Raw genomic sequence first — 16,105 nt, 5'->3', positions numbered from 1 at the left:
AACCACATTTTAAATACAGAAAATATGTGATGGTTATAAAATAACACCTATGTAGCTATCTGACTGGATGTGTTGCAGTGATATTTAAAAATTAAAATTAAAATTAAAATTAAAATTCTTAATAAGACCAAGTCAAAAACATACCTTTACATTTATTTACCTGAGGTTTTGGTCCAAGAATCTTGGAATATATAGTATATGAAATCACATTACACGTGGGATACCCAATTGCTATGAGCAAAGTTCCTCCTAACAGCTGGGCAAGATATATGGGAGGGGTATATGTACACCAGTCATAGTTACTAGGGCAACCTGTGGCTTCTGTTGTAGTAGTAGTGGGTAACTGAGTTGTTGTGTTCTCATCATGGTAAGTTGTTATCAGGGATCCACTCACTGTCAATGTTGAGATGATCTGAGATGAGGTAGTGATGGATACCGTGGTGCTGGTGGCTGAAAGACACCCAACAAATAATTTAAAATAATTTTTAAAATGTACATATTACTGGTGTACCCAAAAGAAAACAGAAATATGTCTTCCTCAAATTATAGTTCAGCCTGAATATTTGAATGTCTTTAAGACACTGAAAGTCTTATAACACATGCAGCAAAATACAAGCAATGTCAGACTTTGATAGGAGACTACTCCGATGGCCTAGTGGTTAGAGCATCTGCTTTGGATGTGGGAATTTGTGGGTTTGAAGCCTGCTGAGTCACACCAAAGACATAAAAATGGTACTAAAAGCTTGGTGCTCAGCATTAAGAGGTTAGTGTTAGGACTGATCAGCCTAGTGTCAGGATAATGTGACTGGATGGGACATGATGCTACATGTCTGTGGCATGATGCCCTAGTGCTAGACATCACTATAAACTGTCATACTGCAGACATCGTAACGATATGACTGAAAAATTGTTCAAGCTACATTACAAATCCAACACACACACACACCCACACCTTCATAGAGAAAAGAAGTCTGAGGAATTATTCAGGACAAGACCAAGTGTTGCCATAACATTTGCTGGACTTAATGTGACAATGACCTATCGTTAGATACTTTAAAGAAAGAACTCTCAAAACCTGAAAAAGGACTGGCATTACAACGCAGGTGTTTTGGAATGTAACATTGTCGCTTAACAAGCTTAAAATTTAAATATAAAACAAATTAGCTCTGATTATGATCACTATCATAGTGCAATCTGATTTCACAGACAACTGTGTTGGAAGACCACCTGTAATGAAAGGACAGATTTTTCAAGCATTCATCAAATGTGTTATAAAATGTCATGACCTCGAAAGAGAGTCTACCTGTTGTGTGCAAGCACATTTTATTGGCAGAAGGGGTGGGGTGTTTTCCCAAGACAAGTTTCAAAATATGTTAAATACATGGGACTGAACTAAGACATCAGAGCAGTAAATTTCACAATTCTGGTCAGTAATATGGCTTCTAAACCAGTAGTACTTCTAAACCAGTAGCACTTCGTATCAAAACAAAAGTTTACATGTTTTAAGGCAATGGAAAACGAGTGCATTTTTGGGGGCATAATATGTATTCACTTTATATTATAATAAAACAGCAAGTTTTTAAAATGATATGAGTCATTATATTATCAATTAACTGAAAAAGTAGATGTTGTATATCTCACTGCAATGACTTTTTAAAATAAAATCCACATGAAGATTCAATTTCCTTCACAAGTTTACTGCCTGGTGTGCACTGATGACATTCATTGTGATTATCAAGTTTCACACTTAACAAACTGTCAGTAGTTTTCTGGTCCAGATTTCCCACAATGATATCACATCTGCTCAGATCTGGTGATGTTTTTTCATCCCCCCCCCCCATACTATCTTGAAATTCACTTTGCATGAAACGTACAATGCAAAACTTGAGACCTTCATAACTCATCCGCACTGACATAAACTCTTATTTCCAAGCACTGTTGAACGTTTAATATTTGTCAGATTTTAACACCAGGAGAAAGGGCATGTCTCAGCATTTCGACAGTAATTCACCTAAAAAAGATAATGATTTCCTTAAATATTCCTCTTAAAACTGTGCATCCTTGTGGAGTTTCCAAACCATCAACAGGAGAAACTTATTAGGACATAAATGAAGTCTCCATAGGGATATCAGGTCTGCTGTGGAATTCAAGGTTCCCAGTAGCCAGAGGTACAGATAAGCCAACAACAAAGTCTTGGTGTGTAATGTTCTTAAAAGTTCCAGGATTTTGTGTATCCTCTTTGATGGAACATGAACCTAGCCCAGTGAGATACAAAAATTAATTCATATATACAGAAAGTTCTGAGAGGGAATGAGGTTGGATTTCTCCAGGTTTAGAATCAACCTTAACTGAGTCCATATGGACCAACTGTGGGTCATGTGAATTAATAGGGACTGTTTGTTGTTGTGTGTCAGCCAGCTGCTGATCCGAGGAATCCACAAGTACCTTAAGTACACAACTATGACTCTCATGACCATGGTGAAGACCTGGAATGCTGAAGCTAGACCAAACAGCATGATTTGGAACTGAAATACTTCCTGTCCTATTGAGAACAGGAAATATTCTTTATGCAGAGGATAAATCAGAATGTTAAAATGTGCAACCTGAAGATTGCCATTTTGATAGCATTCTGAACTGATGTTGCAGTTCCCATTCTTAAAAGTTTCCTCTAGGTGAAATTTTTTAGGGGAAAGGTCTATATTAAACCTCAGTTACCAGTCCCTTTCGGGGACTAGAAATATCTGCAAGAAGAAAGCTGATGACTGGCTATTCTGAACCCTCTCTACTGCACCATTCTGAAGAAAGGTGTGCCCCTCTTTGAACTTTAATACCTTTGACTGATGGAAGAAGATGCATGTCCTTGAGAGACAAGGGAGTTATCTAAAGTGTAGACATAAATCCTTCATTATTGTAGAAAGGATCCACTGATTTTCTGTAATATTCAACCATTCCTCTGAAAATAGGTCTGAACATCTATGTAAAGAGGTTACCCACTGCGGTGGATGCGAGGTTCCTCTAGAAATGCTCTCCCCCCACCTTCCTGTTTTAGAAATGGGGAGACTCTCCCCCCCACCTGCCTGTTTCAGAAATGGGGAGGCTTTTTCCTTCAGTAGCTGCTGAAAATGTCAGCATGTGAAGCAATGGTTACTGATGATCTGGCCTTTGACTCTAAAGCTCTAAGGACTTATTAACTGAAAGGCAAGCATGCTGAAATGCAGCTGTGGGGCTTCACTGGTCAGGCAGTTGAATGAACCTTATAGCCTGAGATGTCATTAAGGGTCTCAGTGTAGCAAGAGGGATTGACCACCCTTTAATTTTTCTGACAAATTCTTGACCATTATTAAGCAACTGCACAACTTCTCTGACCATCAGAGAGTGAGTAGCAAGTCTAGTCTAGTCTTAATCCTGACAGTGTTATTAAACAATAAAGAATCTAGGTTTCATGTCACACTTGGTCTATGGGAACATGGCAGAGAGAAGGCAAAAGGACTTCACTGACAGCCATGTCAAATGACTAAGTCTCCTCTTCATCCACTTGTGATACCTGGTGAGAAGGGTTTGAGATCCTTGGAAGGGAGGGTAAAAGCTGTCATACAGAACTTCACTAAATTCCTGGGAATCTACTATAGTAGACAAAACATCAGCATCTTCTATTGCCAAAACTCTTTTGGATAGATGAGAAATTGTTTCTCTGCGGAGGAGGTCAGAAAGTACAAAACTATAAGAGCTAGAGTGATGTCTTGGGCTTGTGGGATCAACTTCTTGCCAGATCTTGAGTACTATGGGAATATTGTCCTCTCCCAAAGGGGCAACATAGGTGCATATTAGTGTTCAGTTCAATTTCTACCTTTGGTAGCACTGTGCTTGATTTTGGAACAGTATAGTGGTGGGTGGGGTTGCACATGGATCCTGCAAGTTTATTACTCTGTACCTTACAAAAGAAGCTGCTTAGTTTTAGAAGACTTACTATATTGTGTAAGAGAGGTTCTGCTCTCCACTTTTTTCTTTGCAGGAGTACACATCATTATGTCTCTCCTGGTTTATGCAGTCTCTCCAAGTTTTATTAGTCAATTCCAGTAGAGTTTTGTACAATATGAATTTATTTGATCATAAAGAAGAAAAATATAATTCCTACCTCTTAAAAGTGCACATATTTTTGGAAAGTTTCAAATGTCATCTGACCATAAACAAATGGGATATCTATTCAACTGTGTACATTTTGTGCTCAATATCCAAGTTGAGTGCATGTTCCATGGACTTTCTTATGCCCCAACTTATCAACCATCTTGGACATGTGTAAATAAATGTTCTGAAAAGAAGATACTTTACTATGACAAAAAACAAATAACAGATGACATTTAAAAACAACAAAGGCTGTGTCAGCCTCATTGTTATTATTTACTACTGATTTGCGCCAAAAAACAGGAAGTCAGTTTATTCATTTGATTCTGTTTATGAATTATAAACACAAAGAACATCAATGTTAAGGTAATGTTATTAATTGTTACTGAAACATTTGAGGTGCTTGGAATCTCTACTAAAAACCGACTATATGGAGATTTCACGTGGTGACCATGCTATTACATTAATCTGTCTGCATGGGTTCGAGTCTCAGATTCGGTTAATGTGGGTATGTGAGAAAGCTTGCCAGTAGCTTCTCGTGGGTTGGTGGTTCTTTCTGGGGTTTTCCCGGGTTCTTCCTCCACCATTAATACTGGCCGCCATGCATAGCCTATTGTGTGCTGAAAAATGGCGTTAAACTCCACCACCACAACAACAACAACAATTACATTAATAACATTAATCACCATAGTATCGGAACCCCCATTAATTGTAAACACTGTGTTGTAAACTATGAATGGATAATTTTTTTAGGACCCATAATAATGATTACATATTCCTACCACAATGTCCCACACCCTTACATAGAAGGGATGGTGCGTGGCTTGTCATGTGACAAAACATGAATTAAATAATAAATTATCAATGTTGTCTTATCAAACATTAATTGTTTGATAGATGTGGACAGAGGATAATTCCACAATGAAGAATTATAAACCTCAAGCCCTGGTATTTAGAAAACCATTACTTATATGTTTTCTTTTCATAGCGTTTCTTTCCCTATGTTGACTCTATGGGTGTCCAAAAAAGAATGAGGACACACTGTAGTGCATACCACTCTGGTTTTGGAACCCATCAGGATGGTGTAAATACACAAATGCATCTCCATGTAAAAGATTTCAATGCTGTTAACATTTTAATTAGGTTTATTCCTTTTCATTTTCAGAAGAAAGTTTTGCTGGATACGGTATTAAGAGCAGTGAATTTATTTAAACATAACTGGAATTAGTATTAAACATCCTTTAAACTGAATTTGGGATGACATGCTTCTGTACAGCCAGCCTGCATCATGTACCCCCCCTGTCACTGTCGTGATCATTATGAGACTGTCATTAGTTGCGACACTGTCAAAGATGCCAACCCATGAGCTTGTTTATCACAAATTCAAGCGTGAAGTGTGGGGATTCCAGGCAATGCCACCTATCAGAGATGCCAATGCATGAGCATGTTTATATCACATATCCAAGTGTCAAGTTTGGGGACTGTAGGCAATGCCAGTCTGTCAGAGATGCCAACCCACAATTATGTTTATCACAAATTAAAAGTTTCAAGTTTGGGGCTTCTAGAAAGCCTGTCTGGTTGTTGTTGTTGTTGGGTTTAACGCCATTTCTGAGCACACAATAGGCTATACATGATGGACAGTATTAATGGTGGAGGAAGAACCCGGGAAAAACCCGGAAAGAACCACTGACCCACAAGAAGCTACTGGCAAGCATTCTCACATACCTACATTGGCCAAATCTGAGACCCGAACCCACGCAGAAGTGAGATGGCAGTGATCCATAACGGAAAGCGCTTTAGACCACTCGGCCACTCGGGGCCCTGGAAACCTGTCTGGAATGGACAACATGCTTGTTAAATGTAGCAAACATATATTATCATAACTGTCTGTATGAACCTGAACATACCTTAACACAATAACAAGTAGGGTCCAATGAGAACACAATATTTGAAAGGTCTTCATACCATGATGCTGTCTGAATTATACAATTTAGTTGCTTCAAAGGCTTTTCTATATTTAGCAATGGCAGATACATCTGACTGCATCTTGGCATCACTTTAAAATATCTATGCCAAATTTTGGTAAAATCTGGTCAGAAGAATTTTGAGAGGAAGGTATAAACATAATTTGTTGATGGACACTAGATGCTGCACACCAAAGGGTTATACCATAGTCTCACCTGCATACATGCCATATTCCTGGACACTGTTGGGGGTGGTGGTATCAAGACCTAAAAAGTGTGCTTTGAGGTCCCAAGGGTGATCAGTGACCAAACAAAGGCATGTCGTCAAATTGAGAATAAGCTCTCTTTTTATATGAACCAATAGAAAATGTTTGGAAATTCAAATCTGGATAAATAAATAAACTTTTCATTTTTTCAAGGCATTTGATACACTTACAAAGAAAGAAATATGTGGTAGATTTAGCGTTGTCAAACATCAATGCCATACATATATGCAAAAAACTCACATCTACACAACCATGCTGATTTTAAATAAAAACATACATCAAGTTTCTGTCTTTAAAATCCATTGGATGACAAAATACATGCTTAATTAGATGCAGTCTATACCACTCTCAATAGTTTAACAGTGATGTAAAGTATGCACACATCATCTCTGCACTCACTAGAGACTGTACGGTACTGTTGTCCTAACTTCTCTGTTGGATTCTAAGAGCAAATCCTGGTCAGAACTGAATTGTTAATGATAACTATAACATTAGCATTGTCGGTTTGACCATGAAATATGCTTGTCTTGAATATATATCACATTTGGGACAGACCTTTTCATTGGGGGATGGGAGAGAACATAAGTTTAAGTTTAATGTTTTTTTTTTTTTTACATGTAATACAGTAGTAATAAACAGTAGTAATAAACATATCTGTACAGTTTGGATGTTAATGCTTTATCAACACAAATTAACTGTGCAAACATGAGTGTGTGCTTATTATTGAGGGGCCCCGAATGGCCAAGTGGTCTAAAGCGCTCTCCGTTACGGATCACTGCCATCTCACCTCTGTCTTTGTGGGTTCGAGTCTCGAATTCGGCTAATGTGGGTATGTGAGAAAGCTTGCCAGTAGCTTATTGTGGGTCGATGGTTCTTTCCAGGGTTTTCCCAGGTTCTTCCTCCACCATTAATACTGGCCGTCATGTAATAGCTATCGTGTGCTGAAAAATGGCGTTAACCCTACAACAACAACAACTTATTATTATTGTCCTTCAATCACTCCATTTCATAGCTAAAATGATCATAAAAAAGCATGGGTCAATTAATGGTTAGTATTTTCACAAGGTTAAGACAACGAATTGAGAGTAAAGAGAACTAATGTGAATGTTCAATTCAGCATGCTGAATATGCAATGTACAGATACTATTTCAATGGATGTCACATACTTCTGAAGAACTAATGTAGATGTCTGCAGTATGTGCAATGAATTAAATGTCCCCTTTGCCCTTGTGCTTAATAAGTAAAACCCCGTCAACCTGAAATATTGAAATTTATTTTTGCTGAACATTACTTCTTTTGCTGATAGCATATTGCTTCCTGAATCACACTCTTAAAAAAATGAACCACATTTGAACACTATTCTGACAAATGAAATAATAATGTTTTGTATTTGAAAATGGATTTAATTTTTAAAAAAAAATATAAAATAATTAGGAACATTCTCAAATGTATATACAACTTTGTAAGAATTAAGTTTGTTCAAAAATCATGATATAATAAAATAATCATTTGAATCCAAATGACTCTTCAAGGATCCCCACTGGCAATACTGATAAAGATATAGTACAGTGATTGTTCATTTTTGAACAGTCCTTTATCTAAATGTGGAATTATAAAAAAATGAAGCAATCACATAAATAATGGACACTAATCTCTACACTTCTGGATAATCACTATAAATAGACAATTATTCTTTAATCTAGCAATTACTTGCCATGTATACTTACTTACAAGATGAGATCAACTGCAAACTGCAAAGATCTAGATCTGCTGGCACATTATGTGATCTGGATCTGTGCAGTTTGTTGGGACGCAATCAGCACAACAAATAACATAGAACCTGATCTGCAGGTGTATTATGTTACAGCATATCTGGATCCTGGTTGTTTGTAGTCAGACTTGTCTTATAAGCAAGTACACGTGGTAAATAATGGATACCAATCTCTACACTCCCGGATAACCACAATAAATATACAATTATTCATCAATGAAGCAATGCTTTAGTAACCACTAAAAAGTAGTCTGTAATTAGCCATGAAAGAACATTTTTATAATCTGTTGTTAGTAATCAGTGTTACCGACATGGATTCATTAAAAATGGTTTCCACTGTACTTGGGTTAATTTGGTTTCCTTCTTACTTGTATTCATGATGTCAAGGTGACCATCACCCCAAGGAAGGTAGACAAAGAAGCCACACAGACAGAAGAAGAATCCTCCAAGCAAAAGATACCGCTCATTCACTCTGAATGAAAAAATGGATTTAATTAGATACACTTTTTTATTTCTTATGTTGCCTTTTGGTAACTTGAAGCAATATATTGGTTATCTTAGTTCTTTAAATGATAGTGTTTAAAATGTTACACAAGCAAGTATTTTCATACAAGCATGAAGGTAAGCTAATTTTGATTAAAAGACCATGTGTTAAATTTAAATAGTTGGTGGATTCTGCAAGTAAATGTTGGTCACACATGACTAAATTATCTGTCAATAGTGTAGGGTTCAAAATAAATTTTTAAATCTAACTAAGCTGCTAATATCTTATTCATCTTTACTAAGGAGTAATATCCAAGATGCAATTTAATACTATGTCTTGCTTGCTCCTATGTGACATAATCCAAACAAGAGACCCATGAAGGGACTTCAAAGAATTTCCAGTAATCCAGGGCAAAACTATTTCTTCTTTTAAACTGCTGAGTATTGAAACCACCACTGATATTCTTGAGCAATAACAAGATTTTCAAGATGGCCACTGTGGCAGCCAAATTGCATTTAAGGGAGGCACCAATTTTACTTGGGACAAACTAGATACTGTAAGAAGTCTTTCGGTGAGAATACAATATTGGTATGACTATTCAGCCAGGAAGAGTAGCAATAACAAATTTTCTAAGATTACCCAAATGAAGCCTTATTGGAGGTCATACACTACCATTTTCATTTAGGACTAACCAGGCATCGTAAGAAGTCTAGTGAAAACCATTTGTTGATATGGCTTTCTGTCAAGAAGGAGTAACAGTAACAAGGTTTTACAGATGGCTGTCATAGTGGCCATATTGGATACCAGCTCAGCACCATTTTCTTTAGGACCAGCTAAGCATTATTAGAAGCCTTGCATTGCCACTGGATGACCAAGAAACACCTGGCGACGCGACCTTGAGGTGGACATCACTAAGATGGGTCACACCTGGAGTCAGCTTGAAGGGATGGTACAGGACAGAAGCCTCTGGCGATCTTTTGTGGGCGGCCTATACCCTGGCAGGGGTGATGAGCAAAACTTGCATTGCCACTGTAGCTCATTAATGAACTTATAAATTAGCCCACCAATGACCCACCACCAGATAGTACAAGAATTACATAAGGACTACAAACAAATTGGATGCTGCAAGACATGAAGCATTTTAATACTTGCTGTGGGTTTATGCCATGTAAAATGAAGCCCTTCAGATTGCTTATCAAATTATTGGCATTGACCATTCATTTTTCTATGAACCTCTGAACTGATTAAGTACATATGTGACTGCTCCCTTTCAAAAAGTGACAGTTAATCGTAATGGGGTTTACATTACTTTGGCACTACAAAGTTAGTTAGTGATATGTACTTTAGTCTTGTTTACAGTCACCCTAAAATTTTAGGATTTGGTAACCATACTATGTGGTCATGGTTGCAAAAGGATTAAATAAAGGACAGTGGTGTATATCTCTGGTTTTGAAATGCAGTTTGTTCATGGCAGTATTGTTTGAGACCAATAGGTGCTGGTCATGTTCTGCAGGGGATCACTCATGAAAGTTCAATTAAGTAATAAATTTGATCCATGCATGACAATTATGGTTAATAATGACAGGTGGTTGCTCAAGACAGCTTGTACTGCATAAATCAAAATTAAATGTCAACTTTTCAAAATTTCTCTCAAAAAGAAAGTTGGCAAGTTTTAACAAAAACCTGATGCTTTAAATCACTATTGGTGCTTATTTAATAATACATACCCAAAATTACACTGCTATCAATGGAATTCCTGCCGAGACTTTCATAATCATAAATGCCTGAAATTACACTCCTATCAATGGAATTCTTGACGAGACTTTCATAAACATAAATGCCTGAAATTACCCTAATATCAATGGAATTCCTGCCAAGACTTTCATAATCATAAATGCCTGAAATTACCCTAATATCAATGGAATTCCTGCCAAGACTTTCATAATCATAAATGCCTGAAATTACCCTAATATCAATAGAATTCCTGCCAAGACTTTCATAATCATAAATGCCTGAAATTACCCTAATATCAGTGGAATTCCTGCCAAGACTTTCATAATCATAAATGCCTGAAATTACCCTAATATCAATAGAATTCCTGCCAAGACTTTCATAATCATAAATGCCTGAAATTACCCTAATATCAGTGGAATTCCTGCCAAGACTTTCATAATCATAAATGCCTGAAATTACCCTAATATCAGTGGAATTCCTGCCAAGACATTCATAATCATAAATGCCTGCCAAAACTTTAATACTCATAAATGCCTGACTGAAATTACACTGCCAACAACTGAGTCCCTGCCAAGACTTACCTTTGGGAAATTAACCTGATGACTGCAAAGACAGCAATACTTATGATGCCAGCAACTCCCAAGATAATGCCATTATACAAGGTGGCCTTTTCTTTGGTCCATGAGAACATATGCATTGATAATGGAGTCGTAATCCTGCAATTTATTAACAAGATGATAGGAAAAAAGTAATCAAGTGGTAGGTGTACATATAAATGCTAAGCACAACCTGAAGGAACTGACAATGTACTGGCTGATTAGAATTTATTGGATTTTTTAAAATTCACTCATTTTATCATTTTGAGGATTGAAATCATATCAGATATTATTAAGAAAACTCAAACATACCATAATTAGTAACTGAAATAATTTTGTATATGTCTGTTATGGCCTTGACCTTGAACTGACATCATAGCTACAAGACATCTGAACTCATCTCAGATACTGTCAAATATGTCAACATGCTGAGTTTGGTTTATCCATCATGGCATAACTGCAAGTAGATGGGTTCACCATTAAGAATGTATTGCTGATTTTGCCTGCCAACTGCTAAAGTAGTGAGGAAGCAGGACTGATAAGATTGGTGACCTAAATAAGCTCTTGAGAGCAGTCAAATGGTGTCATGTTCCACCAGGTTAATACCAATGATAACTTCCACCTAGACAAGGGTCCACTGGCATTAGCCAGGTGGAATCCAAATGAATAGAAGATCAGATAGGTCTTTGGTTTGTTTGCTATCCTCTCTACCATGATAGCACAGTAAGCCAGTGATTGTGGAATGGTATGTTTAATTGTGATTGGTGCTACTGTTTTTCATCGAAGAGTCTGAGGAAGTTAGTTATAGAGGTATGGGTAACTACATTGGTATAAAGTGCCTTATTTGCTCCAATGGGATGATTTTCTATTGCCTTTGTAAGCCTCCAAGGTATGTAGCCTACTCACTTGAGGATACTCGACCTCTTGATGTGAAAACTTTGTTCTTAAAGGTGCCAGTCTTAAGATCTTGATGTGCAGGTTCTGTAACTCTGTGTCTGGGGGAGACAACTGTGGTTTCTCAATTCAGATGAAGGAATATCTTAATTCTGGTGATCCTGTTGTGATTGATGAGGTTGCTCAAATAGTTCCCATTTAAGTATAGTAATCTGGATGAGAAGGAATTCTTTAGCAGATGGATTGCTCCAAATAGGCATGGAACTTACCATTGCATGAATTGAAAATCTCACAAATCTCATTCCTTGGGGACATATTCATTTTCACTTGAACATTGACTGAAGACCTAGTTAACTAAGATCCAGAAAGTGCGTGAAGTCAGAGATGTTCTTGTTCACAAGGAGATTGAGAAGAAAGGAGTGTAATTTGTGAAATCATGTCACTCTCCAAAATATAATTTGTCTGCTGCTTGTAACCTGTGATAGACAAATTGCAGAACATCTGGAAGCCATTTGAGTGGGGTCATGAAATCATGCCTCTTGCAAGTCCATACTGTGTGGTATCCACAATGGACAGCATTAGGGACCATTGTTGCATTCCATCACAGAGTAGACTGACTGCACATAGGTTGAGGACCAACTGATAAATACTGCATTGTAGGTGAAGAACTCTGACCAAAGGCTTTGTAGGTGCTGAATGTGATACCAAGTTCCCAGAAAACTTGTTGAGTTCCCATGACATATGATAAATCTTCCCCATTCAGCCATGAAAATTGGAAGCTTCTATCTCCTCGGATCAGTGATAGGGAGGGAAGGGGGTGGTCTGTATGCATGTCATTTAGATAAGGATGGCGTTGTGGAACACTAGCGAAAATGATCAACTGCCTTCTGACTCATCCACTTCATTGTAAGATTGTTTCATAGTGGCCTGTTCTCTAGGGCCATCCCTGCAACCTTGTTGGCTGCCCTGCAACCCCTCTGCTGTAGCTAAGACAGAGTGAGATGGAAACATGTTGCAAATTCCATCAATGTGATCATTAAAGAGCAGAACATATGATAAAGGTCATAATCAAATCCTAGGCCATGACTGGTCAGTAAAGCAGAGTTAGAAAGCATTGGATTTTTTCCCCCTCCTGTTGTAAGTTAACAGGTGCTGCTTATTTCCTGGAATAAACTCACTGAGTGCCCTGAACGGATTCTCTGACTTCCAAGCACTCGCTGATTAAGGGGTCCCTTCTAGTGAAAAAGGGCTGAGAAATCTGTGAAGCAACATCTACAAAGACTCATGAAGTAGGTGCGACAATATCCATTTTAAGACAATTTTACCTGTAGAAAAAGGACAATGATCTTTTATACTGGTAAAATTAATAAAGTGCAGCCTGGCTGACAACCTAATGAATTTCGTCCATGCGACAAAAGTTTCGTCTGCATAATTAAATCATATACACTTTACAACGTACAAATAAATCATTATCAAACATTAACGTGTCCTCACGAAAAACAGAGACATAGTACTTTAGAAGAAAGTTGGTTATTCTACTCAGCGATATTGGGAAGTGGGGAGTGGGGACTTGTAGAATAATTTTATGTAGAAAAGACTTGAATAAAACAATTTATGCTGAAAAGACTCAAATAAACAATGTCATAACCCAAAAGGATATTATTCAGCTGCAGTGGGAAAATGGAGCAAATGGAAAAAGAATTATATATGTACCAAGATTTAAATGATGTTTTTGCATGACAACAATGCTTGCTTGCATATCATGCTTACGTCAAGAATAAGAACTATTAATGAATATTCAGTTGAAATAAGTCTGTTAAATGCTTTGAAGTATGTGGCTTTCTTACTATGTACATTACATATACTTCTATAAAAAAATTACTGTTAATAACATCATGTTCCAAAAGAAGTTTTTCACTTGTTTCAACATTAAAGCTGTAATCTGGTGAATGAATCAAAAGGTCAACAGAACATGATCTTGTAAAAGATCACTATCATGTCATATTGAAGTGTAGCAATAACACACAACTGCCAACAGTGGCACATGTTTACCAAATTTCATTTTTTCTAGGAAAGTAATTTTTTTAAAAAGTGATATAACAGGAATATTTTTTAAAGCATAAAGATGTCAAGTTATAACCCTTAATCTCAAATGGCTTAATTGTTATTGATCGGAAAGGAAAGTGAGATGGAAAACTTTAGCTATGACCTTGACCTTGAAGACCCCTTTTATATATGGTATGAGACTTGCCTCCTATGATGATATACAAATATATACAATTCATTCCTTTATCTGAGATGGCTTAAATGTTTAAGGGCATAAAATAAGTGTGGTGGAAAACTTAAAATACAGAGTGATGACTATGACCTTGAAGATGGATGCACAATGTGGTACATGACATACCATCTAATTATGATAAATCAGTCATCCCTTAATCCAGGTGTGTGCAACCTATTGCATGCAACCTTGTTTTATCTGCTTACTGACAACATAAGGTGTAGCTGTAATAATCAATTATCTGCTTACTGACAGGTGTAGCTTCAAAAATCAATTGTCTGGCCTATGCCCTGGAAGAAATTGTACATGCATGCCTTAATCTCAAACAGTCTGTGTAAGACATGTGATTCACTGATGGAAATGCAGATACTATAGCACTGGCATTTTGCAAAATGATGGAGACAACAAGGTAGGTTTGAATGGATGGATCAACTGTTGGAGCACTTCAAACTGCCCTGCATGCACTGGCAGTGAAACCATAAAATGGGCATGTAACCCCACTATCAAATAAAACTGCAATTTTAAAAATGATGGATATTACATATCCTACTTGTATGGCTGTGTTGTAAAACAACAAATTAAACCAAATACATTCATATGACTAATATATACAATGTTTAAAAAGTGCCCCTATCAACATAGTTTAATTAGGTCTCCAGTACAAACATTAGCATCAGAGAATGGTATTGAGGTAAAGCAAACAACAAGTACAGGTGAGTTACAAAAATGTACGGTACTTTGGAAAATGTAACCTTTGAAAACAGAGTCTTTCTTTTTGCTGATGTATTGTGCTCAACATACACAAGTGGTAATGATTTAATTAAAAACTAAACGACAATCATGCAAATGCATTCTCAATATAAAGGTTACAAAGAATTCTTCCTAATATAGAGGTTGCAAGTGTTCTTTACAATGTTCTATCACTAAAATAATATTGGATTTACAGAAATTTGATCAATACAACTTCAGAAGTTCTTATTATTTAATTCTTTCTCAGTTTAAAGTTATTTCAAGGACTCATTCATGCTCACATTTGTAGCAATAAATAAACTCGTGTAATAATTTGTAAAATCTGCAGAAATCTCAAAGCTAAATTTTTAACTGGTAGAATGATTTATTATCAGATCCATACATATATTCTGTAGAGATGATATCTTGACCATTTGTGTTGTAAACATAGGGTATTGCAAGGGAAAGTTAGTACCTACACTTACGTCTCAAAAACGGCAAAAACAAAGAGGACAACAAAGAATAGAAATATGCAGGACAGGACGGCAGGGTAATCCGGACTGTAGTCCATCATGGCTGTCTCTAGCTCCTCCTTTATTGCTGTAATCAAAAGAATAATAATAGCAGCAACAACAAAATTTTCAAGATGGCCACCATACAGTATGAAATTTTCAAGATGGCCACCATACAGTATGAAATTTTCAAGATGGCCACCATACAGTATGAAATTTTTAAGATGGCCACAATACAGTATGAAATTTTTAAGATGGCCACCATACAGTATGAAATTTTCAAGATGGCCACCATACAGTATGAAATTTTCAAGATGGCCACAATACAGTATGAAATTTTTAAGATGGCTACTTAGGCCACCATACAGTATGTAGGATCAGCAGCCTTTTCATTTTCATATAAGCCTTGAAAATTATATTACTAGAAATTGTTCCAAAAAATCTCTTCTTAGAAACATTTAGTTTGCATAAAACAGATGTGACAGATTCAGTCATTGCAGATAAAAAACTAAACAGTCATGAAGACTGCAAATACTTCTTGGATGGTTGCACTTTGTTTTATGTCAGCAGCTCTGGTTGCACAACTACCTCTCCACACATGCCTTTTGATTCAAACAAAGGACTGGCCATGTCCATTCAATATTCTCCAAACATGAACACTTGCTGATATCCTATGACAAAGATTTAATAAATTAATTTTCATCAATCTGTTTGTAAAATCAGGCAAACATTTCTGATAATAAAATTCTAACAAA

At 36.7% G+C, this 16,105-nt stretch overlaps 1 protein-coding gene across 3 annotated transcripts in view; it reads right to left on the bottom strand.

Annotated features, from left to right (window-relative positions):
- LOC149798127 (major facilitator superfamily domain-containing protein 8-like) overlaps positions 1 to 16,105 on the bottom strand; it is a 94,235-nt gene that overhangs the window by 11,733 nt on the left and 66,397 nt on the right. For all 3 annotated transcript variants that reach the window (XM_089963215.1, XM_089963217.1, XM_089963216.1), the window contains exons 6-9: positions 15,324 to 15,438; positions 10,923 to 11,057; positions 8,492 to 8,595; positions 161 to 450 (exon numbers count right to left, since the gene is read on the bottom strand). In XM_089963215.1, coding sequence (XP_089819341.1) covers positions 161 to 450; positions 8,492 to 8,595; positions 10,923 to 11,057; positions 15,324 to 15,438 — 644 coding nt within the window. The remainder of the gene's footprint in view (positions 1 to 160; positions 451 to 8,491; positions 8,596 to 10,922; positions 11,058 to 15,323; positions 15,439 to 16,105) is intronic.

Source organism: Sinohyriopsis cumingii, chromosome 6, assembly GCF_028554795.1.
Source record: "Sinohyriopsis cumingii isolate HCF-2022 chromosome 6, ASM2855479v2, whole genome shotgun sequence".
In the NCBI taxonomy this organism is placed as follows: domain Eukaryota; kingdom Metazoa; phylum Mollusca; class Bivalvia; order Unionida; family Unionidae; genus Sinohyriopsis; species Sinohyriopsis cumingii.
Note: the sequence above shows the minus strand (reverse complement) of the source record. Positions and strands in the feature narration are given on the sequence as shown.